The sequence below is a fragment of the Serinus canaria genome, chromosome 5 (assembly GCF_022539315.1).
Source record: "Serinus canaria isolate serCan28SL12 chromosome 5, serCan2020, whole genome shotgun sequence".
NCBI classification, from domain to species: domain Eukaryota; kingdom Metazoa; phylum Chordata; class Aves; order Passeriformes; family Fringillidae; genus Serinus; species Serinus canaria.
This window is the reverse complement of record NC_066319.1, coordinates 47,578,859-47,598,885: the sequence shown is the minus strand read 5'-3', so window position 1 is coordinate 47,598,885 and position 20,027 is coordinate 47,578,859. Positions and strand designations below refer to the sequence as shown.

The window sequence follows — 20,027 nt, the reverse complement described above, 5'->3', positions numbered from 1 at the left end:
AAAGGGACATATGATAATTAGACTTTGAAGGACCATGTGCTCTTGCTACAGAGCTAAATACTAGAATGCAAGAAAGCAGACTACCACATGGCACAGTTGATTTTAATGGCAGTTCATGGTAAAATGCTCTCTTTATGTTACCTTTTAGGTTACCTAGGGTGAAACAAAATTACAGGATTGGGGACTCTGGAAAAGCTCAGCATCAGCGTTTGAGGTAAAAATGAACATACTGAACTAATCTTGCGAGTGTCCTCTTTGTTAACTTTATGGAATTGATTGGAGGAGAAATTTTCATCTAGATCCATTTTGTGTTTAAGTTTTCAGTATTGATTTTAAAAAATTGGACTTCACAGTCTCTCTTTAGGTCTGGCAAAACTCACACTTTTAGGTGTATGTATTGTGGAATTTTTTTATTTCATAGTTTTAAGAACACTCTAGATCTGCTGAAATACGGTATTTTTGCTTTAAGTTGTAGTTTTACGTATGTGTGTGTATATATAATATGTTCAGTATAAATATATAATACCTGTGTTTGTCTAATATATCTAGAAATTTACTGCCATGAATTTGTATCTTTCTGAATTTTACTTTTATGGTTAAATCACCATCTTAAGTGCACAGTATTTTTTCTTTTACTGAAATGACTGGTGTAGGTCAAGAGAAACGGGTGTTGCTTTTTCATGACTGCATTTCTTCCAGTTTTAAATTGAAATAGTTTAAATAATCTTGAACTCTGATTTTTTTTTAATGTCTTAACTCCAAGTGAAAATGCATATGAATGGAAAAAGCAGTGCAATTATACAAACATAGCATAATTGTATCACTCTACTCATGTATTTCCCACATGAGCTAGTAATTAATGAAAGTAACCTGGAATTAGGACTGGGGAAGTATGTGCACATTTAAACTAAACGATCTTTTAAATTTTAGGTTCTGATAGTAATCTAAACTATTTCATGTTCAGAGTGAACCTAGATGGTTTGTTTCTGTCAGCAAGTTGTGTTGTAGACTCAACACATATAAATGTTTTTAAGCAACTGATTTAACCACAATTAATCTTGCTATTGTAGTTCCCTTTTCAAATAATTTTTATTGTTCATGGGTTTTTGTTCTTGTTTTTTTTAAGAGTCAAGGCTTACAAATTATGTGATTATTCTACAAGCTGATATCATGATGTCAAAATGCAGTTCAGGAAGCATAAACACAGAGACTGCGGAAATTAAAACGGTAAGACTGTGCTTTGTGGTATGGGAGAAGCAGGTTTTGATGTATCCTGCACTGTGTTCTCCTGTTTTGTATTTAAAGATGCTTCAGAACCACAGACTAAAGCAACTTCCATATGTGAGTTTATAGAAATTGACTAAATTTCTTTGGAAAGAAAAATGAAAGTAGCTACTTCATTTTATTCATAGAAGTTTAGATGTTTATCATGAAACTCTTGCCCTGATACTTCTTATGAAGCTGAATGTGATTAGAAATCTATTCAGTTTTTTATAAGGATGTGCATGTGCTTTTCTTGTGGATCTTATATTCAGATGTGGTTGTATTGGTGAAATATGATCAGCTTTAAAAAAGGAGTTGGCACAAGGGGTTAGAATTAGAATTGAATTCATATGTTGTTCCAGATAGGAGATACAAACTGAATGGTAAGGAAAAGAAATGACAGGTAAATTAAGGTCTTAGTTTCAATAGTATGCTTCATTTTGAAATATGAGTTCAGCAAAAATAAGGAAAGAGGCTATCTGATTAAAACTACATAGCAGAAAAATGTGCTTTGATAACATAGGGAAGACAGAAATGTATTTATAACTGCTGTGCTCACCTTGCCTTGCATCTTTGATCCACATACTTCATGTTTTATCTTTTGTCATCTGTGTTGTGGAGGTGAAAGGAGTCTGCATAGCACCAGTTCTACATTGCTGATTAAGCAACTGCATAGTTAGGGTTGTTGCCCTGGCCTTGTACTCATCATTTTAAGAAATGAAAGTCTGTTCCAGAATCTGGCTGCAGATCTGTATTCTTTAAAGCAGAAACATCCCCTTTCTGAATGTTTATTCTGAATGCCTCATGCACTGGTATCACAAGAGATGAACTACAACACTGATTTTTGTTTTTGCATTGTATTGCTTTACTTGTAAATGCCCTGCAGCCTGTGTGTGTGTTATGCTGATAAATATTGGCATAATCCTTTTGCATTTGACTGTTCAGTGTGCAGCAGCTCAACTTCTCTGTGAATGATGACTTGCTGGCTCCATTGGTTGAGGTGGACTGAATGCAACAAAAAGTGTTTATTAGGCTTTTGCCCCAAGTCCAGGTTTGGTCATACTGAACACTTCATGAAGGACTTAAGGGGTTTTCTGAGTCTGCTAAGTGTCATGTTGTACTCCATTTCTCTCTTGCAAGCAGACATTTAGGAGGTGTCTGCCAGGAATTTCACCTGTTAACTGTTGTAGTGCTTGTAGAAGTGCTTCAGAATCAGCTCATCCAAATGTAGAGCCTCAATTTAACTTTTGTTTTAATAAGCTCTGTAATGAAACTTCTCCTGGACAACAGAAAGCAGCTGTTGTTGTGCTGGTATGTCTTGATAGGCTATTAAAGACCAATGTGTGACTGGTTATGTATCAGAAGAATTGAAAAAATAGAATTCTTGTAGACAAAATGGATATTCACAAAGTATATTCCTGATTGTGCTAGGGAAACCAGGGAAGATGGTCCTTAAAGGAGTACTTATATTTGAGCATTGTAAGTGTCTATGCATTCCCTTGGAAAGGAACACATCTGAAATACGTTCTTTCTTTTTTTCATTTAAGAATATTGTAAGACCAAATGTAAAAATTGCTGTTAGGCAATGCATGGGATAAAGATCTTTGAAGGACAAGACAGAAAGAATGTCTCATAAGATATGTTCTGTGTTAAAGAGAGCACAATATAAAAGAGATTCTTGATTCATCTTACTGAGTAATATTGACAGTTATTTGATGTTTGAGTTGTGGATTTTTTTTTTTTTTTTTTTTGTTATTAATTTTTTTGTTTGTTTGTTTGGGATTTTTAAGTTCTCTCAAGAGAACTAATTTTGTTACTATTACTTCTGCAACTAAAGTTGCAGGAGTAATAGTAACAAAATATGCTTCTTTTTCTGGAAAGAGTAGTGTGCTCTTCTGGGCTGTTACTGAAAAAGTCAAATCCTTTTAAAAAGTACACTTCTTTTAAAAGAAAGCTTAGAAACCAGACAACATAGAAATATTGCAGGTTCACCTAAATTGATGCAAAACCAGTTCTTGCCTGTGAATGGTTACAGTATAAGTTGTTATGGAACATTCTCAGTGACATTTTACATTTTGTATATTAACATTTACATTCATTTTCTACTCTGTATTTCATATTTGTAATATTTTACTTTTTTTTCATTTTATTTGTTCCTCCTTTACCCAGGTAAGAATTCTGTGTTAGATCATTCAGCAAGTTGATATTTCATGTAGCACTTGAACATAGAAAGTGCTGTAAAGAAACTGCATTCAGACTCTTCAAGTTTTTACGTAAGAGACTATTCAAGCAGCAAAGTTCTAATAATATTTTTTTATAAATTGTGGTTTATTTCCTTTAGAGTAAGTGGATTATTTTTACCTCTTGAGGATAACTTGTTTTGGCTGATGCTAAGAGTGTTTTTAGAGGATAAATTAGACATTCCAGGACAAAGATGAAATCCTAAAGCATCACAAATAATGTTTGTATCACAAGGATTATATTAGGTACAAATTTACAAATTGGTATAGAAAGCAATTTTAATACCCTGCAAATGGCAGTAAGAACTTTTTGTTGTTAATTGGAGATGATATAGTTTTGCATTAGCTTGTGAATACAGCACAAACTGTGCTCACAAATGGTGATGAAAACTTGAAAGTTGCATCCCCAGCTGTTGCTCTCTTATCTGTGTACCTCAGTGCCATTCCATTAATGTTTTAAACTGCCCTCCGAGCAGGAGTGGATCCAGGATGAAGCCTCTGGTTGGTGTGGCTTGTGTTCCATAGTGCAGTAAACCTTGAATTAATGTGTGCCAGGGGATGGCTTCAAATTTCATATAGTCATGTGACTGAAAAACCTACACCACAGTTCCAAATTTATTAAAGACTGGAAAAAATTGCTGTTGGATGTTGTTGACTTCATTACCAATATTGTATATTTTTCTGGAAAACGATTCTTTAAATGATGGAATAAAGTGTTAGTTTTAACTCTGCAGTTCACAATCTGTTCACATAAATGTGCATTAAAATAAGGACACTGGGTTGTGAATTCTGCTCTTAACACTCTCAAGATTCGTGGCCATGAAAACTGAACTTTCCCTATTATTTAAGTAGAACAAATAAGGTTGAGCCTTATCCAGCTTCCATAACTAGTCTAGAGTCGCAGGAAGTATGATTTATTTCAGGTGTTTCTCACTCCAAATTCAACTTCAGCACGTTCTTACAGTTTCTTGTTCTGTCAGATTTCAAAATAATGCAGTGGACAAACATGGAACATCTTAGCAAGTGTCTTTATTACCCAACACTGGCTGAGCAGGACTAGTTTGGCTTTTTGTTATACTTCACTGTTAGCTAGTTTCAGTTAGCTCATGTTCAGTTTTCTGTCCACAGATTCTGAACATATGTGCATACATCTCAAATGTTTTCAATTTAAAATCTGTTCTTCAAGTAGTTGTGTTCTTTCCCTTTTTATTTCTAGATGATCCTGTTCTGCTTTTCTTTTATTGAAGAACTTGATATTTTTCCTTGCTATTGAAATAGAGACTAGAATGGTACAATTACTGTATTATTCTGGCTTAGTCCCGTAATAATGTTGACATTGATCTTGTCAGATGCTATATACTTCCAATACAAATTGTAGAAATGAGGGCCAGGACTAGGAAACCTTAGTATAGCAGAAAGAAACATTGATTTGGTTTGATAACCTTTTCTTTTTACCTGACTTTGCTCAAATTCCCTCTCCCTATGTGTTCTTTCAAATATGTTGTGTCTCATGCAAGCTCAGCCCAGGTATGATTGCAGTGGCGCACAATGCTGTTTTGGTACACAGAAACCAAAGCTGCAGTTTAGAGTATATGTTGTTTCACAGCCTTTCCAGATAAAGCTGGAGCCATAAAGCATAAATCCTCTTGCTTCTTTCAGCAGGGTAGCTAAACTGGTATCACTGTTTTTAGGTGCATAGAAAAAGAAGTGAATTATTTGTAATATTGGATCCTGTACTTGTTTCTTATTAGCAGCCTTTTAAAATAAGGTTGGTTTTCTCTCCTTAATTCCCTTCTGGTGTTGTGATATAGCTATTTTATATGTTCCCAAAGTTGTATTTATCATTGAAAAAGAAACGCGTGACAGATGGAACAGTAAACAAAGAGGAGGAGCTGCTCATCTAAAGTGATTTATAAATAACTGAAGTGGGTGAGCTTATGTACAAGAACGATTGAGGAATCAGCTTCAGCTTTTACTATGGAAGATGTTTGGTATTTTTTCCCTTGTCCATTCTAGCAATTGTTATGACAGAGAGGTTTCATTTTAAACAAAGCAAACATTAGTTGTTTTTCACCAGTTGCTCTGTGTAAGTAGAGAAACATGATTTACTGTAGTCATGCAAAAGACCTTTGTGTTCTTCAAACACTGCAGGGGGTTTGAACTGTGCGATCTTTGAGGTCTGTTCCAACCCAAACCATTCTATGATTCTAAGGATGTTTTTGTCTGTGTTACCAACTCATGCTTCCTCTCACTGGAATACAAAATGAGAAGCTAGATATATCAAAGGAGAGCATCATTGATAAGCTGGGAGAAGGGGGTGTTGTGGGGATGACATCTTTCCCTGCTTTTTCTCCCTTCTTCCCTGTTTTCCTGCACCTAAACTGTCAGTTCATACAAAAGCTTCGTTAAGGTTAGTAGTGCCCAGAGTTTTTGATGTTTTCTGCTAGTGTCTGTGGAAGACTGTGTGTCATGCTACTGTCCTGGCCATGTGACTGATTTAATCTATCAGTCACATACTGATAAACATCAAGTACATTTGATGTGTGAACACTCAGAAGATCAGAATGTCAAGGATGATCGGATTGCTACATGCAGCTGTATAACACCTAAACCATTCTATGATGATTGTGTCTTTCCTGCCAGCTGTATCCTCTGCCCCAAAGCTTTTGAGTCCCAGTGGAGGAACAGCCACTAGTTGCAAGGAGGGAAGGAACCAAAGCATCTTTAGTTATGCTATATTAGAACACTCAATAAAACTGTTACTATAGTTGCGTTGTTAGAACCTGCATGTGCTTGTATGCATTTTTTGAAATGTATAGAAATCTACAAGAGTATTTTTTTGTACTGAAACTGAAATGAATAATGACATAATACTGATTTTGTGTTTTGTGTAGACTGCTGTTCTTTATTTACAGCTAAATAAAGCAATATTGGTCCTTTTTTTCTGTTTAGGTAATATGAAATAGTTGGGCTGAAATGGTAACTTAACATTACAGGAGTGAAAAGTAAATGAGAAGGTTGCCATGAGTTTGGAGATCATCCTAAAGCAACTGAAAAAACATAAGATGTTAGGCATGTTCCTTATTGTGTCCTGTGGAAATGCATATTTGTTCCTTTTGAGTTTTTTAGGATTTTAAGACATCTTTTCTTTCTAGAATCTTCTCACTATGACAGTTTTGGTGACACCCAAATAGAAATATCAGATAATATTCCAGCAGTATCAACACACTTTGTATATTAAAGAGGAACATTTTTGATGGAGGGGGAGTATGTTTATTGCTGATCCTAAATTCAAGAAGTTAGATATATCCTTGATCCTATACTAAGTAGCATTTACTACTGAATGTTTGTCTACAAAAGATAAATACGTTTTTACAATGGAGCTATATGTGTAATGGTATTTCAGCTTAACCACACTGTCCTTCAGGGCTTTCCCTGCCACTTAAATGAATTGAGACAAAGCTATATCTGACCACTTACTGTAAAGTGAAATTACTTCTGACTGCAGGAGGAGTGATGATGTAGTTCAATGTATTGCCGTCTCTTTATTTTACAATATTTACCTGAGATGGAAAGTGAGATCATTGGTTTAATCTCTTTTTTTAGGGCTTCCTATAATTATTTAATACTAGTTTAATATCAGTGTCTAGACATGGTCCAGATTATAATATTTAATTTAAAAATATTAATATATAACAGAACAACAGTGTTATGAATACTTCTCTTAATTACAGAATTACATAATTACTAGGGTTGGAAGGGACCTCTGGAAATCAAGTCAGTGGCCAGTTTTTTATTTGATTGTACTGCTTCCTTTTTTACTCTCTCTCTTTAGTTATTTTTGATAATCATTACTGGTTCTCTCTTAGATAATGTATTATACTTCTCTTATTTATTTTTATTCCTTGCTGCACATCTGCAAAACTTTAGCAACTTTCCTATTGTATAGAAAAGCAAGAGCATTTCAATGCAATAAAATGATAATTAGCTCTTCCTCATGCCTTTTAAATGAATTATTAAATATGAATGCATCATCAATTATATGCATTTCTCAACCCATGTTGATGCTAAAATTAATATAGAGCTTGCAGGAATTTTGAGGAAAACTAACTTTTGAATATATTGATTTTTTTTAATAGGGTATGTATCCAGTTTGAGGAGGGAGTATTCAAAATTTCATAGAATTCATATAGTATGTTTCTGTATACTTCAGCAACATTTTTCTATATCATCAGGCCATAATCACTTTCCCAGGCTAAAGGTTTTTATGTTGTGGGGTTTGTTTGTTTGTTTTAGTTGGCAATTTTTTTGTTTAATCTTGTTTGTTTAACCTTGATCATTCCTGTCAAATAGCAAATGTTTTTAACACACACACACACACCCCGATGATGAGGTCTTCATAGCCTCAGCAGGAAAGTGTTCTGCAGTGCTCAATTGTCATGAAGTTCTGAATGCTTTGTTTATTTCTGAATTACAGTGTCTTTATGGAAGTTGGTGGTTAACCTGGTAAGGATTCCATTCTCAATTAGTCCTTACCAGAGTCATCAGCAATTACCTATAATGCTTCTGCCAGTTCTTAAAAAGCTAATCTAATCAGAATCTGATGATTTGAAAATACTGACATTCTTGTGTAATTTCTGTTCTTTTCCTAGCAATTAGAATGAAATTCCTGTGTATTTAAAGCTTTAATTTGTCAAAAGCCTTTTTGGTTGGAAAGAAAAATGGAAAATCTGATACTTCTTCCTGTGCTTTAAATTTCATTGTTTTTCTTTCCTGAAATAAAACTAAGACAGCTTTACTTTTTAAAGCTTAGATTTCAAATGAAATTCTTTCAGACCATAAATGGAACTTCATATTAAAATGTGTGTAAATCCAAATGCCTGTAATGAGCATTGTCCTGTAAAGTACAGCTCCTTTCGAATTTCTGGGGTACTTTGATAAGCACACATCTTCAAGTGGAGAAGTGCCTGTAAATTTAAAATTAACATTTTCTGCTGAAAATAGTATGAGAAGAAACACTTCTTCTTAAGAAACACTAAGTAAAATCAAGTAATGTCATTTTCTTGATAAAAATTTTCTCTTATTGTTTGAGATTGCAAATATATCTAATACTGTTCAATTTTCTTCTCATAGTAGGCTGTGCTGGAACAAAAATGCAATGAAAGAAACACTGGATGAATGAATGAAAAGCCCTGCTTTGCAATCCCTCAGCATGGCGGGACTGCAGCTCATGACCCCTGCTTCCTCCCCAATGGGTCCATTTTTTGGACTACCATGGCAACAAGAAGCAATTCATGATAACATTTACACGCCAAGAAAATATCAGGTACTAGTGATAGTACTAATACAGTATCAAAAAAAGTACAATTAAATCTATTAATTAATGGAAAAACAAGAGCAGGTGGAGAATGTGCTGCAATGCAGACTGCGAGGGCATGTCTCTCTCAGCTCCACCTGTTGGGAGCTAATTCTTTAGTTTGGCTTTGTTTGACATTTGTTATATCCCCCCTTCCCTCCTCTCAGTTTGCTCTAACGAGCAGAACTGCTTTTAAGCTGAATGTTCTCCTGCCACTCTCTGCAGAATGCTGCTGGGGACAAATAAACTGTGCCTCTCAATTGCATGCATACATCATGTCTCCTTCCACCTCTCACTTTGTCTTCCACATGGTATACTAATTTTGATTTTTGGTTGACATCCTGGTCAAAGCAGCCCTCTAAAGTCAGAGACCCCATCAGGGTACTCTGATTTTTCACTTTAAGGAAAACTGAGTTCTAGAATACCAGTTCTCTTTGCACTGCACAGGTGCCCAGAAGCCTTTTGATAGCATTACTGGGAAACTTGGATCACATTCAGCTGGTCTGCTTGCTTATTGGGCTGAATTTATGCATGCAATTGGATTTAAAACCTGTAGTTTCTTTCTTCATACCATGTATATAGCAGCAGAATCATCTATTTAAAAGATACATTCAGAAAGCTACCTGAGAGTAAGTTGTGGTACTGAAGGGTTTTAGATTTAAAAACTGGGTTATATATAGTGTGTTAATATTTTTGAAGGATTGTGAGAACACATTGTTATGAAAGAGACATGTTAATTATATGGCACCTGAAAGATTTCAAGTGATACTATTGACTTGCCCTTGTCTATAGTTTATTTATCACTTTGGTTATTTTTTTGTCAGCTTTTTCACTGCATTACTACGAGTAAGAACATTCTTATTTTTTAACCTAGGTTGAACTGCTTGAAGCAGCTTTGGATCATAATACAATAGTCTGCTTAAACACTGGCTCAGGGAAGACTTTTATTGCAGTACTACTCACTAAAGAGCTGTCCTATCAGATCAGGGGAGATTTCAACAAAAATGGAAAGAGAACTGTGTTCTTGGTGAACTCGGGTAAGAAGAAATGTTCCTAAACACACTGCTAATGCTTGCATGGTAAATTCTGTAACAGTAGTTCTTTGAAAGCAAAGTTGGAAAAAACTTTTGTGTAAAGCCTTCAACAGCAAATATGTGATGCCTTTTGTTTCATCGTCTGTTTAATGTAATCTGTTTATGTATATAACATGTTCTGTTTTCTAGTTTAAAGTTAAGACATTGACTCTGAAGTGCAATTTAGTTAGCAATCTGTTTCCTTGATGTGGTTCTTCATAGAGGCAGTTGCCATGTACACGTGGTTTAACATTAGTCTAAGCTAAAGACCACATTATGAACTGTGGTGCTAGGTTATATTACACACATCTTATAAACTGAATTATGAGAAGACCTTTATGTAAATGAGATTTGTTTTGTTTTCCTTAAGCGAATCAAGTTGCTCAACAAGTGTCAGCTGTCAGGACACATTCAGACCTTAAAGTGGGAGAGTATTCAAGTTTGGAGATAACTGAATCATGGACAAAAGAGAAATGGAGTCAGGAATTCTCTAAGCATCAGGTAATGTATTAAGTAAAAACTATAAGAAAAGCTTACAAAGAGTTAGGTTGGTTCAAAAGTGATTCCTTCCAATTATGCATTCAGTCATTTTTAAAAAGAAATCCAGCATATTGGTAATATTTGTATGTTAATTTTGAGGCAAATATATGTAGGTGTTTTCAGATTGTTTTTAAAAAGCCATCCTCTAAGTCCTTTGTTTTCAATCTCCCTGACTTGTTCATTATGTTGATTGCAGAAGAAATTTTGAGTGTGCATACTGTACTTTAAATGCTATTAAAATTTTATTAAATGTCAGGGTTTGTGGGTTTATTTTCTGGTGATTAACAATGCTTTATGGAATATGTCTGAGGAACATAAAAAAGTGTTACTATACTTAGTGAAGTTCAAAGTGACTGTAAAAACTACATAATTTTATCAACAAACTCAATTTTTATGTGTTTGTGTACAAGAAATAAGTTTTTATTTAAAAATAATTCTGATAATGTCCTGCTTATATTACAGCTGCAAATAGGTAAGAGCTTATGAAGAACTGTCTGTCTGGACACATGATGATGGGACACATATAAGGACACTAACTTAATTTATTAGGATTATTTAATGATACTTGTTCTGTGTGGTCTGGTTGCTGTTGAGATTGTCTGTTGTATTCATTTTTTAACTAGGCATGTGCCTGGAGAGATACAGACAAATGTATAAATACACCTTCATTCAGAGAGATGGTTTTCTCCAGTAGAGAATGTTTTAGTCTCTTTTGTCCTTACCTGGTGTAACTATATCAATAGGGATTGGTATTTGCCAATACTGTCTCACAAGACCTGCAGAAAACTTTTCCTTCTTCCCCTTGACCTCTGATAGCTTGTACTTTTCTTGTACTGATACTTTTTTCCTTTCAATCTAGGTTCTGGTTATGACATGTCATGTTGCTTTGACTGTTTTGAGAAATGAGTATTTATCCCTGTCAAATATTAATCTTCTGGTGTTTGATGAGTGCCATCTTGCAATCCAGGATCATCCATACCGTGAGATTATGAAGGTGCATTTATTGCATGAATGTTTAATATACTTGGTTGAGGAAGAAAAGTGAGTGGGAGAGCTGGAGAATTGGAAACCATTTAAGGCAACTTTTGCTGCCAAAAAAGATATTAGTGGAACCAATGTTAGCATGTTCCTGGGGCTGTGAAATTACTGTATTGAGTTAAGACTTCAGTGATACTGTGTGGTAGAAGAATAATGTATTTACTGTATTTTACAGTGGGGATTAAAGACAAATGTGTCTTTACAGAGAAGCTGAATTTACTGAATTAGGGGAATTTTAAAAATTCATCAATAAAATATTTGAGTTAAGGAATGGGATATGCTAATCAGTTTTTATTGTTTTTAAAAATGCTGATCTCTAAAGGTGTTACTGGGGCTCTTTCTAGAATATTATTGGCTCCATGTCATTTTTGGCTTATAAGTGAGAGATACCTGCATAATAAGTATCTTTCCAAATCTCTTTTCAAATGTATGTCCCTTTTTATATGGCGTGGAAGTATTATGTTATGTATTGTAGGTGTGACAAGACTATTCTGTTTAATGCTGTTTCCATTTTTCCATGTTGTAAATACTTACCTTTAAATGCGATGGCTGTTTAATTTCCAGTCAGTAGAACAGAAAATATTAATTCAATGTTTGGTTCCTTTTGCAACCCCTGCTATTGAAATAAAAGTTTCCAGCCTAAGCGTCATAAATTTGCAGGTAATTTAGCAGGATACCTTTTGTAAATAATTAAATTTGATTTGATTTCACAGATCTGTGAGGATTATCCATCATGTCCTCGAATTTTGGGATTAACAGCTTCCATTTTAAATGGGAAATGTGATCCTGCTGAGTTAGAGGAGAAGATCCAGAAACTGGAGAAAATTTTGAAGAGCAATGCTGAAACTGCAACAGATTTGGTGGTCTTGGACAGGTGTGTTTTATAATGGTTGTTGGTAAATGGATGCCTGCATTTTCATTTTGGATAAAGGAGTAAACCAGTAGCCATATTTAGTCTTTTAAATTTTAGAAAAGTTTGTGTGTATATGATGCTGATATTCCATTTAGAATGGTAAATGGCTTTTGAGTATAAAGGCTGATTAGCCTTGGTAGGGAGAGATTTTCTGTCGTTAAAAAACAAATCAAAAATACAACAAAACAGATCCTCTAATAAAAAAACCCAACCCAAAACAACAACAACAACAACAAAAAACCCCTCAACACACCACCAAGCTAAAAACCTGACATTTCACCAAATACTTCTGAACTTTTAAAATGCACTCTTTTTTGTGGAGTGTAACTGTTTCACATCCAGTGTATGCCATAATGTCTCTATTTAGGAAAATGTGGCAACATCCACAGTGCAATGTGCTCTTAAATGCAAGAGCCTTTGTTTTTTTTCTTTCTTTTCCCCAACTGCATAGCCTGGGTTTTAAAGGCTAATGAAAGATAGAGGGAGAGGGGAGGAGGTAATAAATACTTAAATAACAGAGCGAGTGAGTTACAGAATCTAGAGTCCTGTGAGTGTTGTTTAAACTAAAAGTGGTGATAATGCATTGACTTGTTGTAGGGGAAAGTAGGGTGAAATGATTGCTATGTAGCATGTTTTCTTCTACCACCTGTACTGTATTGTTGAGTTTCAAATAAAAAACTCAAATAAAGTTAAAGGTTAAAAGTTATGGAACAGGTGTTTTGTCCATGCATAAATGTTTTAAATGCATTTTTTTTAACTTGTCTGAACCATTTCCTTTTAAGAATTTCCTGCTGCTATTCAAGAATAATAATTACTCGTGTAAATGTATTTAGAGACATAAATTTACATTATGTAGCTTGGTTTTCTTTTGTATAGCAAGAGAGTGCACTATCGAAAAACAAGTGACGATGCTGATGAAGTAATTAGAATTTGCTTAAATTTTCCAGTATTTGAAATGAGGATAGCAATATTAGCCTTCTATTTAGAAGTGTATTAAAACAGTATGTAGAATTAAGTAGTTCAGTATTTTGGGAGATGGAGGTTTTTCTGAAGTGTTTAATGGTATAATTTTTAATAATTATTGATTCATGGTGGGGAAGAAAATGTTCTTGAATACATGTCACGTTGCTGTTGTGTTTGCTGTATAACCTTAAGAGCTGAAATAGCTCTGGCTTTCAGAAGCTGTGTTTAACTTCATCTTTGCCCTCATTAAGATATACTTCTCAGCCATGTGAGATTGTTGTAGACTGTGGACCATATACTGACAAAAGTGGGTTGTATGGAAGATTATTAAAGGAATTGGATGAAGCACTTGCTTTTCTGAATGACTGCAACATATCTGTACATTCAAAAGAACGAGATTCTACCTTAATTTCTAAGCAGGTAAGGATATCAAGAAATGTGAGAAACCTGGGAATAGAAATCTTACTACTGTTTATCTTTTCCATGTGTGTTACATAACTGAAAACTCCTTAGCTAGCTATCCTTGATTATCTGAAGCAAAAAGACTTCTGATTTTTTGTGTTCATTAAAATGCAGTTGTTTCCATAAATGAGTGGGGCTTCAATGTCAGGCATTGATTAGAATTCCATTTAGATTGAGATTCAGATTTGCTTAAAGCACTAAAACAATTCTGCACCCTGATGTTCTAGGTCCTTATTTCTGAAATCAAGAATTTGACATTTTCACAATCTCCAATGACCTTTGAATAATTCAGTACAGAAGAGGAAATAATGCTTCAGGAAGAATTTGGACTGTTCCCTTTTGTATTAAAAATTGGTAAAGGAAGAATTTAGGCAAAAATTCCAGCCAGAGATGTACAGTGTCTGTAATTTATCTTAGACCAATGTTATCCTAGTGTCACACCTTGCTGGAACAGAATTTGAATCTCAAGTCTTGCTTGACTTTCTCTGTGTTTGCCCCTGTGTTGTCCTGACCTTTGGCAGAGGATGGTCCAGAAGGTGTGGAGTGTTTAGCAGGGACCTCTCATACAGGGGGTCCAGGTACCTTTTTTAATCCTGCTTGGCCTTCCTGGTTTGGAATTGCCTGCTAAATTACAACTGTGTAGGGATGTAAGTCTTTGGACAAGAAGTCATTAGTGAGCCACTACTGTGGCTATTCTTCTAACAGTCCATGAGAAGTTTGGAGAATATATTTCTTCAGCCCAAAATATTCCAGTTTCCTTTAGCGTTCTCAGAAACTGAAGACTCTGACACTGTCTATAAAATAATATTTGTGCCAGAGGGAAAGATGGTGCATAAGGCAGCCTGTCAATAATAGTGCATGGGAATTGGAAGTCCTGGTTACTTTTGTGCTAAACTATAATAGGCTAAAATACATAAGGAATGCTGGCTGGAGGCAATCTTCATGACTTGCAGACTTCAGAAGAGTGTGATTAACTGCTCTCCATCTAAAGCTTGTAACCCTCTCAGCTTGTTTTAAACCAGTAGCTCTCCAAGAAGATGGAGGCACCCATATTAAGAAACAAGTTTCAGACTCAGGTGCTTTATGTCTTGGCAGTGTAGAGTATCAAGCCTCAGTATTGCAGTTACAACTAGACTATATAGTTTTGCCCATAAGTCTTAGAACTAATAAACTCCATGGAGTTCGGATAGCATCAAGGGGATGATAGTCTGTTCTTTATTTCCTCACAAAAGGGAAGAAGTCAGAGAAATTAAAGTTGCAGCTGAAAACCAGCATCCTCTTATGGTGCCATTGTAGTTCTTCTGGTCCAATATAGGGCATCCAAATGATAAGTCCTTTTAATAATGTTATCAGTGTACCCCATTTCTGAATTCCTAGTTTATTGTCTGACAACTTCACTCTTCTGGAGGAAACAACTTCTCATAAGATAAGATTATGATGGTGCTCTAATGCTTATTCTCTTTTCTATGAATAGGATATAGTTTTCTCTTTTTTACTATTCCACCCACACGAACTATGTTCTGTTTTTCCTAGGATAGACTTACTAAGACTACCTTAAGGCCACTGTAAAACTTTCTGGTTATATACTTCTGAAACCCTGCCAGCTGTCAGTAGCAAATAAAGTAAAAATGCCCAGTAAACTGTTATTCTATTAGTTCTGTGTAAAGTAGTAAAGATAAGAATTTTTGCTTTGTTTATCTAGCTGCTTCAAAAAATATTCTTCTTTTTTGTATAAATTTCAAATTGCAGTTCTACAAAATGACAAACTTTTGATTAAGTTTGGGGTTTTTTGGAGATTCAGAAATGTACAGTTTGAAGTTGGTTGGTAATAATTTAAGGGGGGGGGGAAACTTGCTGCATTAGAAACACCAAGTTTCCCAAGGTCATCTAAATAAGAAAAGCAGACTTCTGCTTTTTTTTTTTTTTTAAGTAGAAAAATTGCCATAATCCTTACAAAAACTGTGCTGTAAGAGAATAAAGCCCGTAGTCTTAAATGAATAGTTGATGAATGTACTCTTTGAACTGATACTTGAATTCATTTGTTGTAGATATTGTCAGACTGTCGAGCTGTGTTGGTTGTTCTGGGACCGTGGTGTGCAGATAAGGTAGCTGGGATGATGGTGAGAGAGCTGCAGAAGTATATCAAACATGAACAAGAGGAGCTGCACAGGAAATTTTTATTGTTTACAGACACTTTCCTAAGGAAAATACATGCACTCTGTGAAGAGCACTTCTCGCCTGCCTCACTTGACCTGAAATTTGTGACCCCAAAAGTAATAAAGCTGCTTGAAATCTTGCGCAAATACAAACCATATGAACGGCAGCAGTTTGAAAGTGTTGAATGGTATAACAATAGGAATCAGGATAATTACGTATCTTGGAGTGATTCTGAAGATGATGATGAGGATGAAGAAATTGAGGAGAAAGAGAAGCCAGAGACTAATTTCCCATCTCCCTTTACTAATATTTTATGTGGAATTATTTTTGTGGAAAGAAGATACACAGCAGTTGTTCTAAATAGGTAAAGCTTTTTTATTTAACAAAAAAAAAAATTCTGAAGAAAAAAGGCAGCCTTAGCTGCCAGGATGTTAATATCATGAATATGTAGGGGATTGCCTTGTATTTTCAGAACTCTATTCATAAGGTTGGTTTAGGAGATCATGCAGAATATTTCTAAAGCATACGAGAAGAGCATATGTCTTTGAAAGTTGTACTCAAGGACTTGTTTCAGACATGAGTTTTTAATTTGATTCCTTTAGAAGGCAAAATGCAAAATGTTAAATACTGTACTAAACCTGTAAAATAAGCATATATTGATTTGTTGTAATTAGTCTTTAGATTTATATTTTCAATGATGTTGGAAACTTCTCTAGCCTACTGAGTTCAGTACTTCTGGAAATCTCACCATTACCCTACTAAATCACAATATTATATGATCTAAGTCTAGAGAAAATCAAATTTACAATTGCACAAATATCTCTCAAGATTTACCAGTATTACTTTCACAGCTGATGTTTAAAAAACACTTATTTAGTCAAACACTGAGTGTTTTCTTAAAGTCTCCACCAAGAAAAATATGAATGTGAGAGTATTTGCCAACTGGTGGTATTGTAGTTCCTTACCAGTTCCTATTCTTGAGTATGATACATGTTAGTTATGTATAGCACTTAATTGTTAAAAGCCATTTGTCACAAACTGGCAAATAGGTGAATCAGTCATGTCATGAATGACAAGACTGATTCACCTATCCTGATTTTGGTTTTGGATAGGTTTCTTTGACAGTGTAGCAAATGTCCTGTGCCAGGTGTTCATTACATTCTGGATACCTCTAAATCTAACCCCTCTCTTGGTACATTTTTGCTCAAGTTAATAAGTGCATAACATATCCTTTGATCTGCAGACTTGTCTATGTCAACTTTTGTTTTATCTTTTCTCTTTTCCTTTGCATTTTAAATATGTTCACATAAATCTGCAGTATGCGGCAAACCAAGCTGTTCAGCATAATGAACATATTCTGTTAGTAAGTCCTGAAGAAATGACATTAACAGTCATTTGCTGAGGTGAAATGAGTATTTCATTACCCTACAGGGAATGAATAGAATTATGAAAACTTGTTTCTTCTCTGTTCAGTTATGAATGTGATTTAAATCATACTGGTTTTCTACTGTGCATTCATTCTTGTATTCTGTGATTTATACACTATACAATATCCTAACTGCTGTTGAACCTGACAGAATACACAGTCTAGATTAAATAGGTGATCAAATTCTGCCATCTTTGAGCTTTAGGCACCTTTAGTAGAGGTTATTGGTGGCATAATATAAAACTATATATAACTTTTTATCCCCTTCTGAAAGCTAGCTGCCAGACTCTCAAAATGCTCCTTTACCTCATATAGCACCTGATTTCAGAACACCTGATATTGTATTGACCATCAGGTTAGAAGCCTTTGGTGGAGAAGCTCACTGCAGGCTTTCTTCAGCAGAGGGCATTTAATTTCAAGGGTCTCTGCTGATGATAGCTCTACCTAAGCTATATGTAGGGGAAAGACTCTCTACTGAATGAGAAAGTCATGAGTGCTTGAATGAATATATCACAGCTACTTCCAGTAATGGAACTGAGTTCAAACAGAAGTATAATTTTTCTTAAAACACAGCTATTTAGAATACCATTTTGTGAAATCTAGGATGACTAAAGAAGGGCAAAATTCATGGCATGACTTGTACTTTCTGTCTTTAGTATTACACTTAGTTGGTGGAGTGGCTCACTCAGTATTTAAGTTGGTGTATACAGTTCAGTTCTGGTGCCTGTAAGCTTCTTTTCAGAATAGAAGACATTTACTAAAGTCCAGTTTCCTTCCATTTGCATTCTAGCTCCTAAGAGGCTAGTGCCTCTTAGCTCCCTTAAGAGAAGGGTTTGAAAGCAGAAGTTTGAAAAGCAGAAGTTATCTGTTTGAAAAACACCACCCGTTACCTACCACAAATAGGTTTTTTTAGTCACAAGTTTGGAGTCCTATATGTTTCTCAGGAACTTGGCAAAGATTTGCAATGAAGTGTTTATTCAAATGCTTTTTATTGTCCATTTCTATACAAGTAAACTAAAGTAAGAATCGTTTGAGACGTTTAGTAGGTACTCAATTTGTACCTATCTCACAGAAATGCCATGTCAAAAAAGAAATAAAATATTTCTGTCCAGTTATTAACCCATACTTTCTTAGATAGTCTGTCTCAAGAGCCTGGACTGCATACAGAAATGTAACTTCATTTGGCCTTAAACTAACAAACCACATTGGCACTTCAGCACAAGAGGGTCCTTCTGGTCTGTTTCCCTAAGGATGGCAAGTTGTATGCCTGTTTTCTGTCCTCTTGTCTATCTCTCTGTTCATTCCAGTTTTAACAGATTGCAAAAGAGAAAAGCCTTTGAGGTGTTTTATGTTTCCATAAATTTTGTTTAAAATGGGGACTAGGAAAGGAGCTAGATTTAGTAGTTTCCCAAGGGTAGAAAGAGCAGGGATGACTTTGCATTTTCCCTCTGGTTTGGCAGCAGCTTGCTGGGCAGATGGTAGGCTTATAGCTGGGGACTGGCACAGCATCCATCTACTTCTGTGTGAGGCAGAAGGGCCAGAGATTTTTTGGGGAAAGTTTCGAGTTACTGCTGGAGGTGTAGACAGACAGGCTGTTCTTTGGCTGTGGGGAGCACCTGGTAATGGACATGATGGATGTGCTTTGAGCAGAGTAGTAGTGGGATGGCTATAGTGACACATGCAAGGGATTATCTGTTGTATATAATCCTTTGGGTTTTATTGGATCTCATGTTAAAAAGCCTGTTGCAGTTGAGTAATTCCAAATTCTGTTCTTCCTGAAAACTGATCAGCTAATGATGCTTCAGCATTCTTACTTTGATTGCACACTGTAATTGTGGTTTTAAATCCATAAATGCCGCATTTTTAGATTTCATGCATTGTTTAGTTGAGCAGTCTTCTGCCTTATGTGTGAAATCAGAACACTGCAGAAGCCAGCCTTTTCTGCTTCTATAACATAAAGAATACACTGAGTGGAAATAAAGTGAGAGCATGAAAGTTCCTCACATCCCTGTCGATTTTTCCTTTTAAAGAATTTTATTACATCCTCTGTTTGGGTTAATTTCACAAGTAGTGAACATCTGTGTAGGCTGAGCATCACTCTTGAGAAAAACAGGTCAACATTTTGTCACCAATATACTTGAACAGAATGTATATTCTAATATTAAGTAGAACTATAATCTTACATTTTAACCTAGAAGTTAACATTTTATACGAAGAAACATGCTTTTGTTGAGGAAGCAGATACAGTTCTTTCTTCTAAAATCAGCTGGAGCCTACAGAAAAAGATTACCAAAGTAATTTTGAGTAGAGTGCTTTAACAACAGAGAACCTTAGAGTAATAGATTGGTTTAAAAATATCTAGTTTTAGCATGATAGGTCTGAGATGTGTGTGAAGCACAAAATGCATGAGCACTCCTTGTGTTTCTGAATGCAGTCTGTGTTGTGGTAACCTTACCGTGATTTACGAGAAGACTGCAGTCAATTTATGTGTTAACATGACTTAATTGTCATGCTTCCACTTTTCCTTTTGATATAGATCTTACAAATAATAGCTTTTCCTCCATTTTGTAGGTTGTGTAACTTCTAAAAACACGTG

General features: G+C 35.1%; 1 protein-coding gene across 8 annotated transcripts in view; it reads left to right on the top strand.

Annotated features, from left to right (window-relative positions):
• DICER1 (dicer 1, ribonuclease III) overlaps nucleotides 1-20,027 on the top strand; it is a 63,800-nt gene that overhangs the window by 16,464 nt on the left and 27,309 nt on the right. For 5 of the 8 annotated variants that reach the window (XM_030239822.2, XM_030239820.2, XM_030239823.2 and 2 more), the window contains 9 exons: nucleotides 149-214; nucleotides 1,127-1,227; nucleotides 8,637-8,829; nucleotides 9,734-9,896; nucleotides 10,303-10,433; nucleotides 11,332-11,466; nucleotides 12,224-12,384; nucleotides 13,638-13,806; nucleotides 15,897-16,369. In XM_030239822.2, the coding sequence (XP_030095682.1) occupies nucleotides 8,686-8,829; nucleotides 9,734-9,896; nucleotides 10,303-10,433; nucleotides 11,332-11,466; nucleotides 12,224-12,384; nucleotides 13,638-13,806; nucleotides 15,897-16,369 (1,376 nt within the window). In that variant the 5' untranslated portion in view covers nucleotides 149-214; nucleotides 1,127-1,227; nucleotides 8,637-8,685. Of the gene's footprint in view, nucleotides 1-148; nucleotides 215-1,126; nucleotides 1,228-8,636; nucleotides 8,830-9,733; nucleotides 9,897-10,302; nucleotides 10,434-11,331; nucleotides 11,467-12,223; nucleotides 12,385-13,637; nucleotides 13,807-15,896; nucleotides 16,374-20,027 lie in introns of those variants that run through there. The other 3 variants (XM_030239821.2, XM_050974747.1, XM_030239825.2) reach the window with 3 other exon arrangements.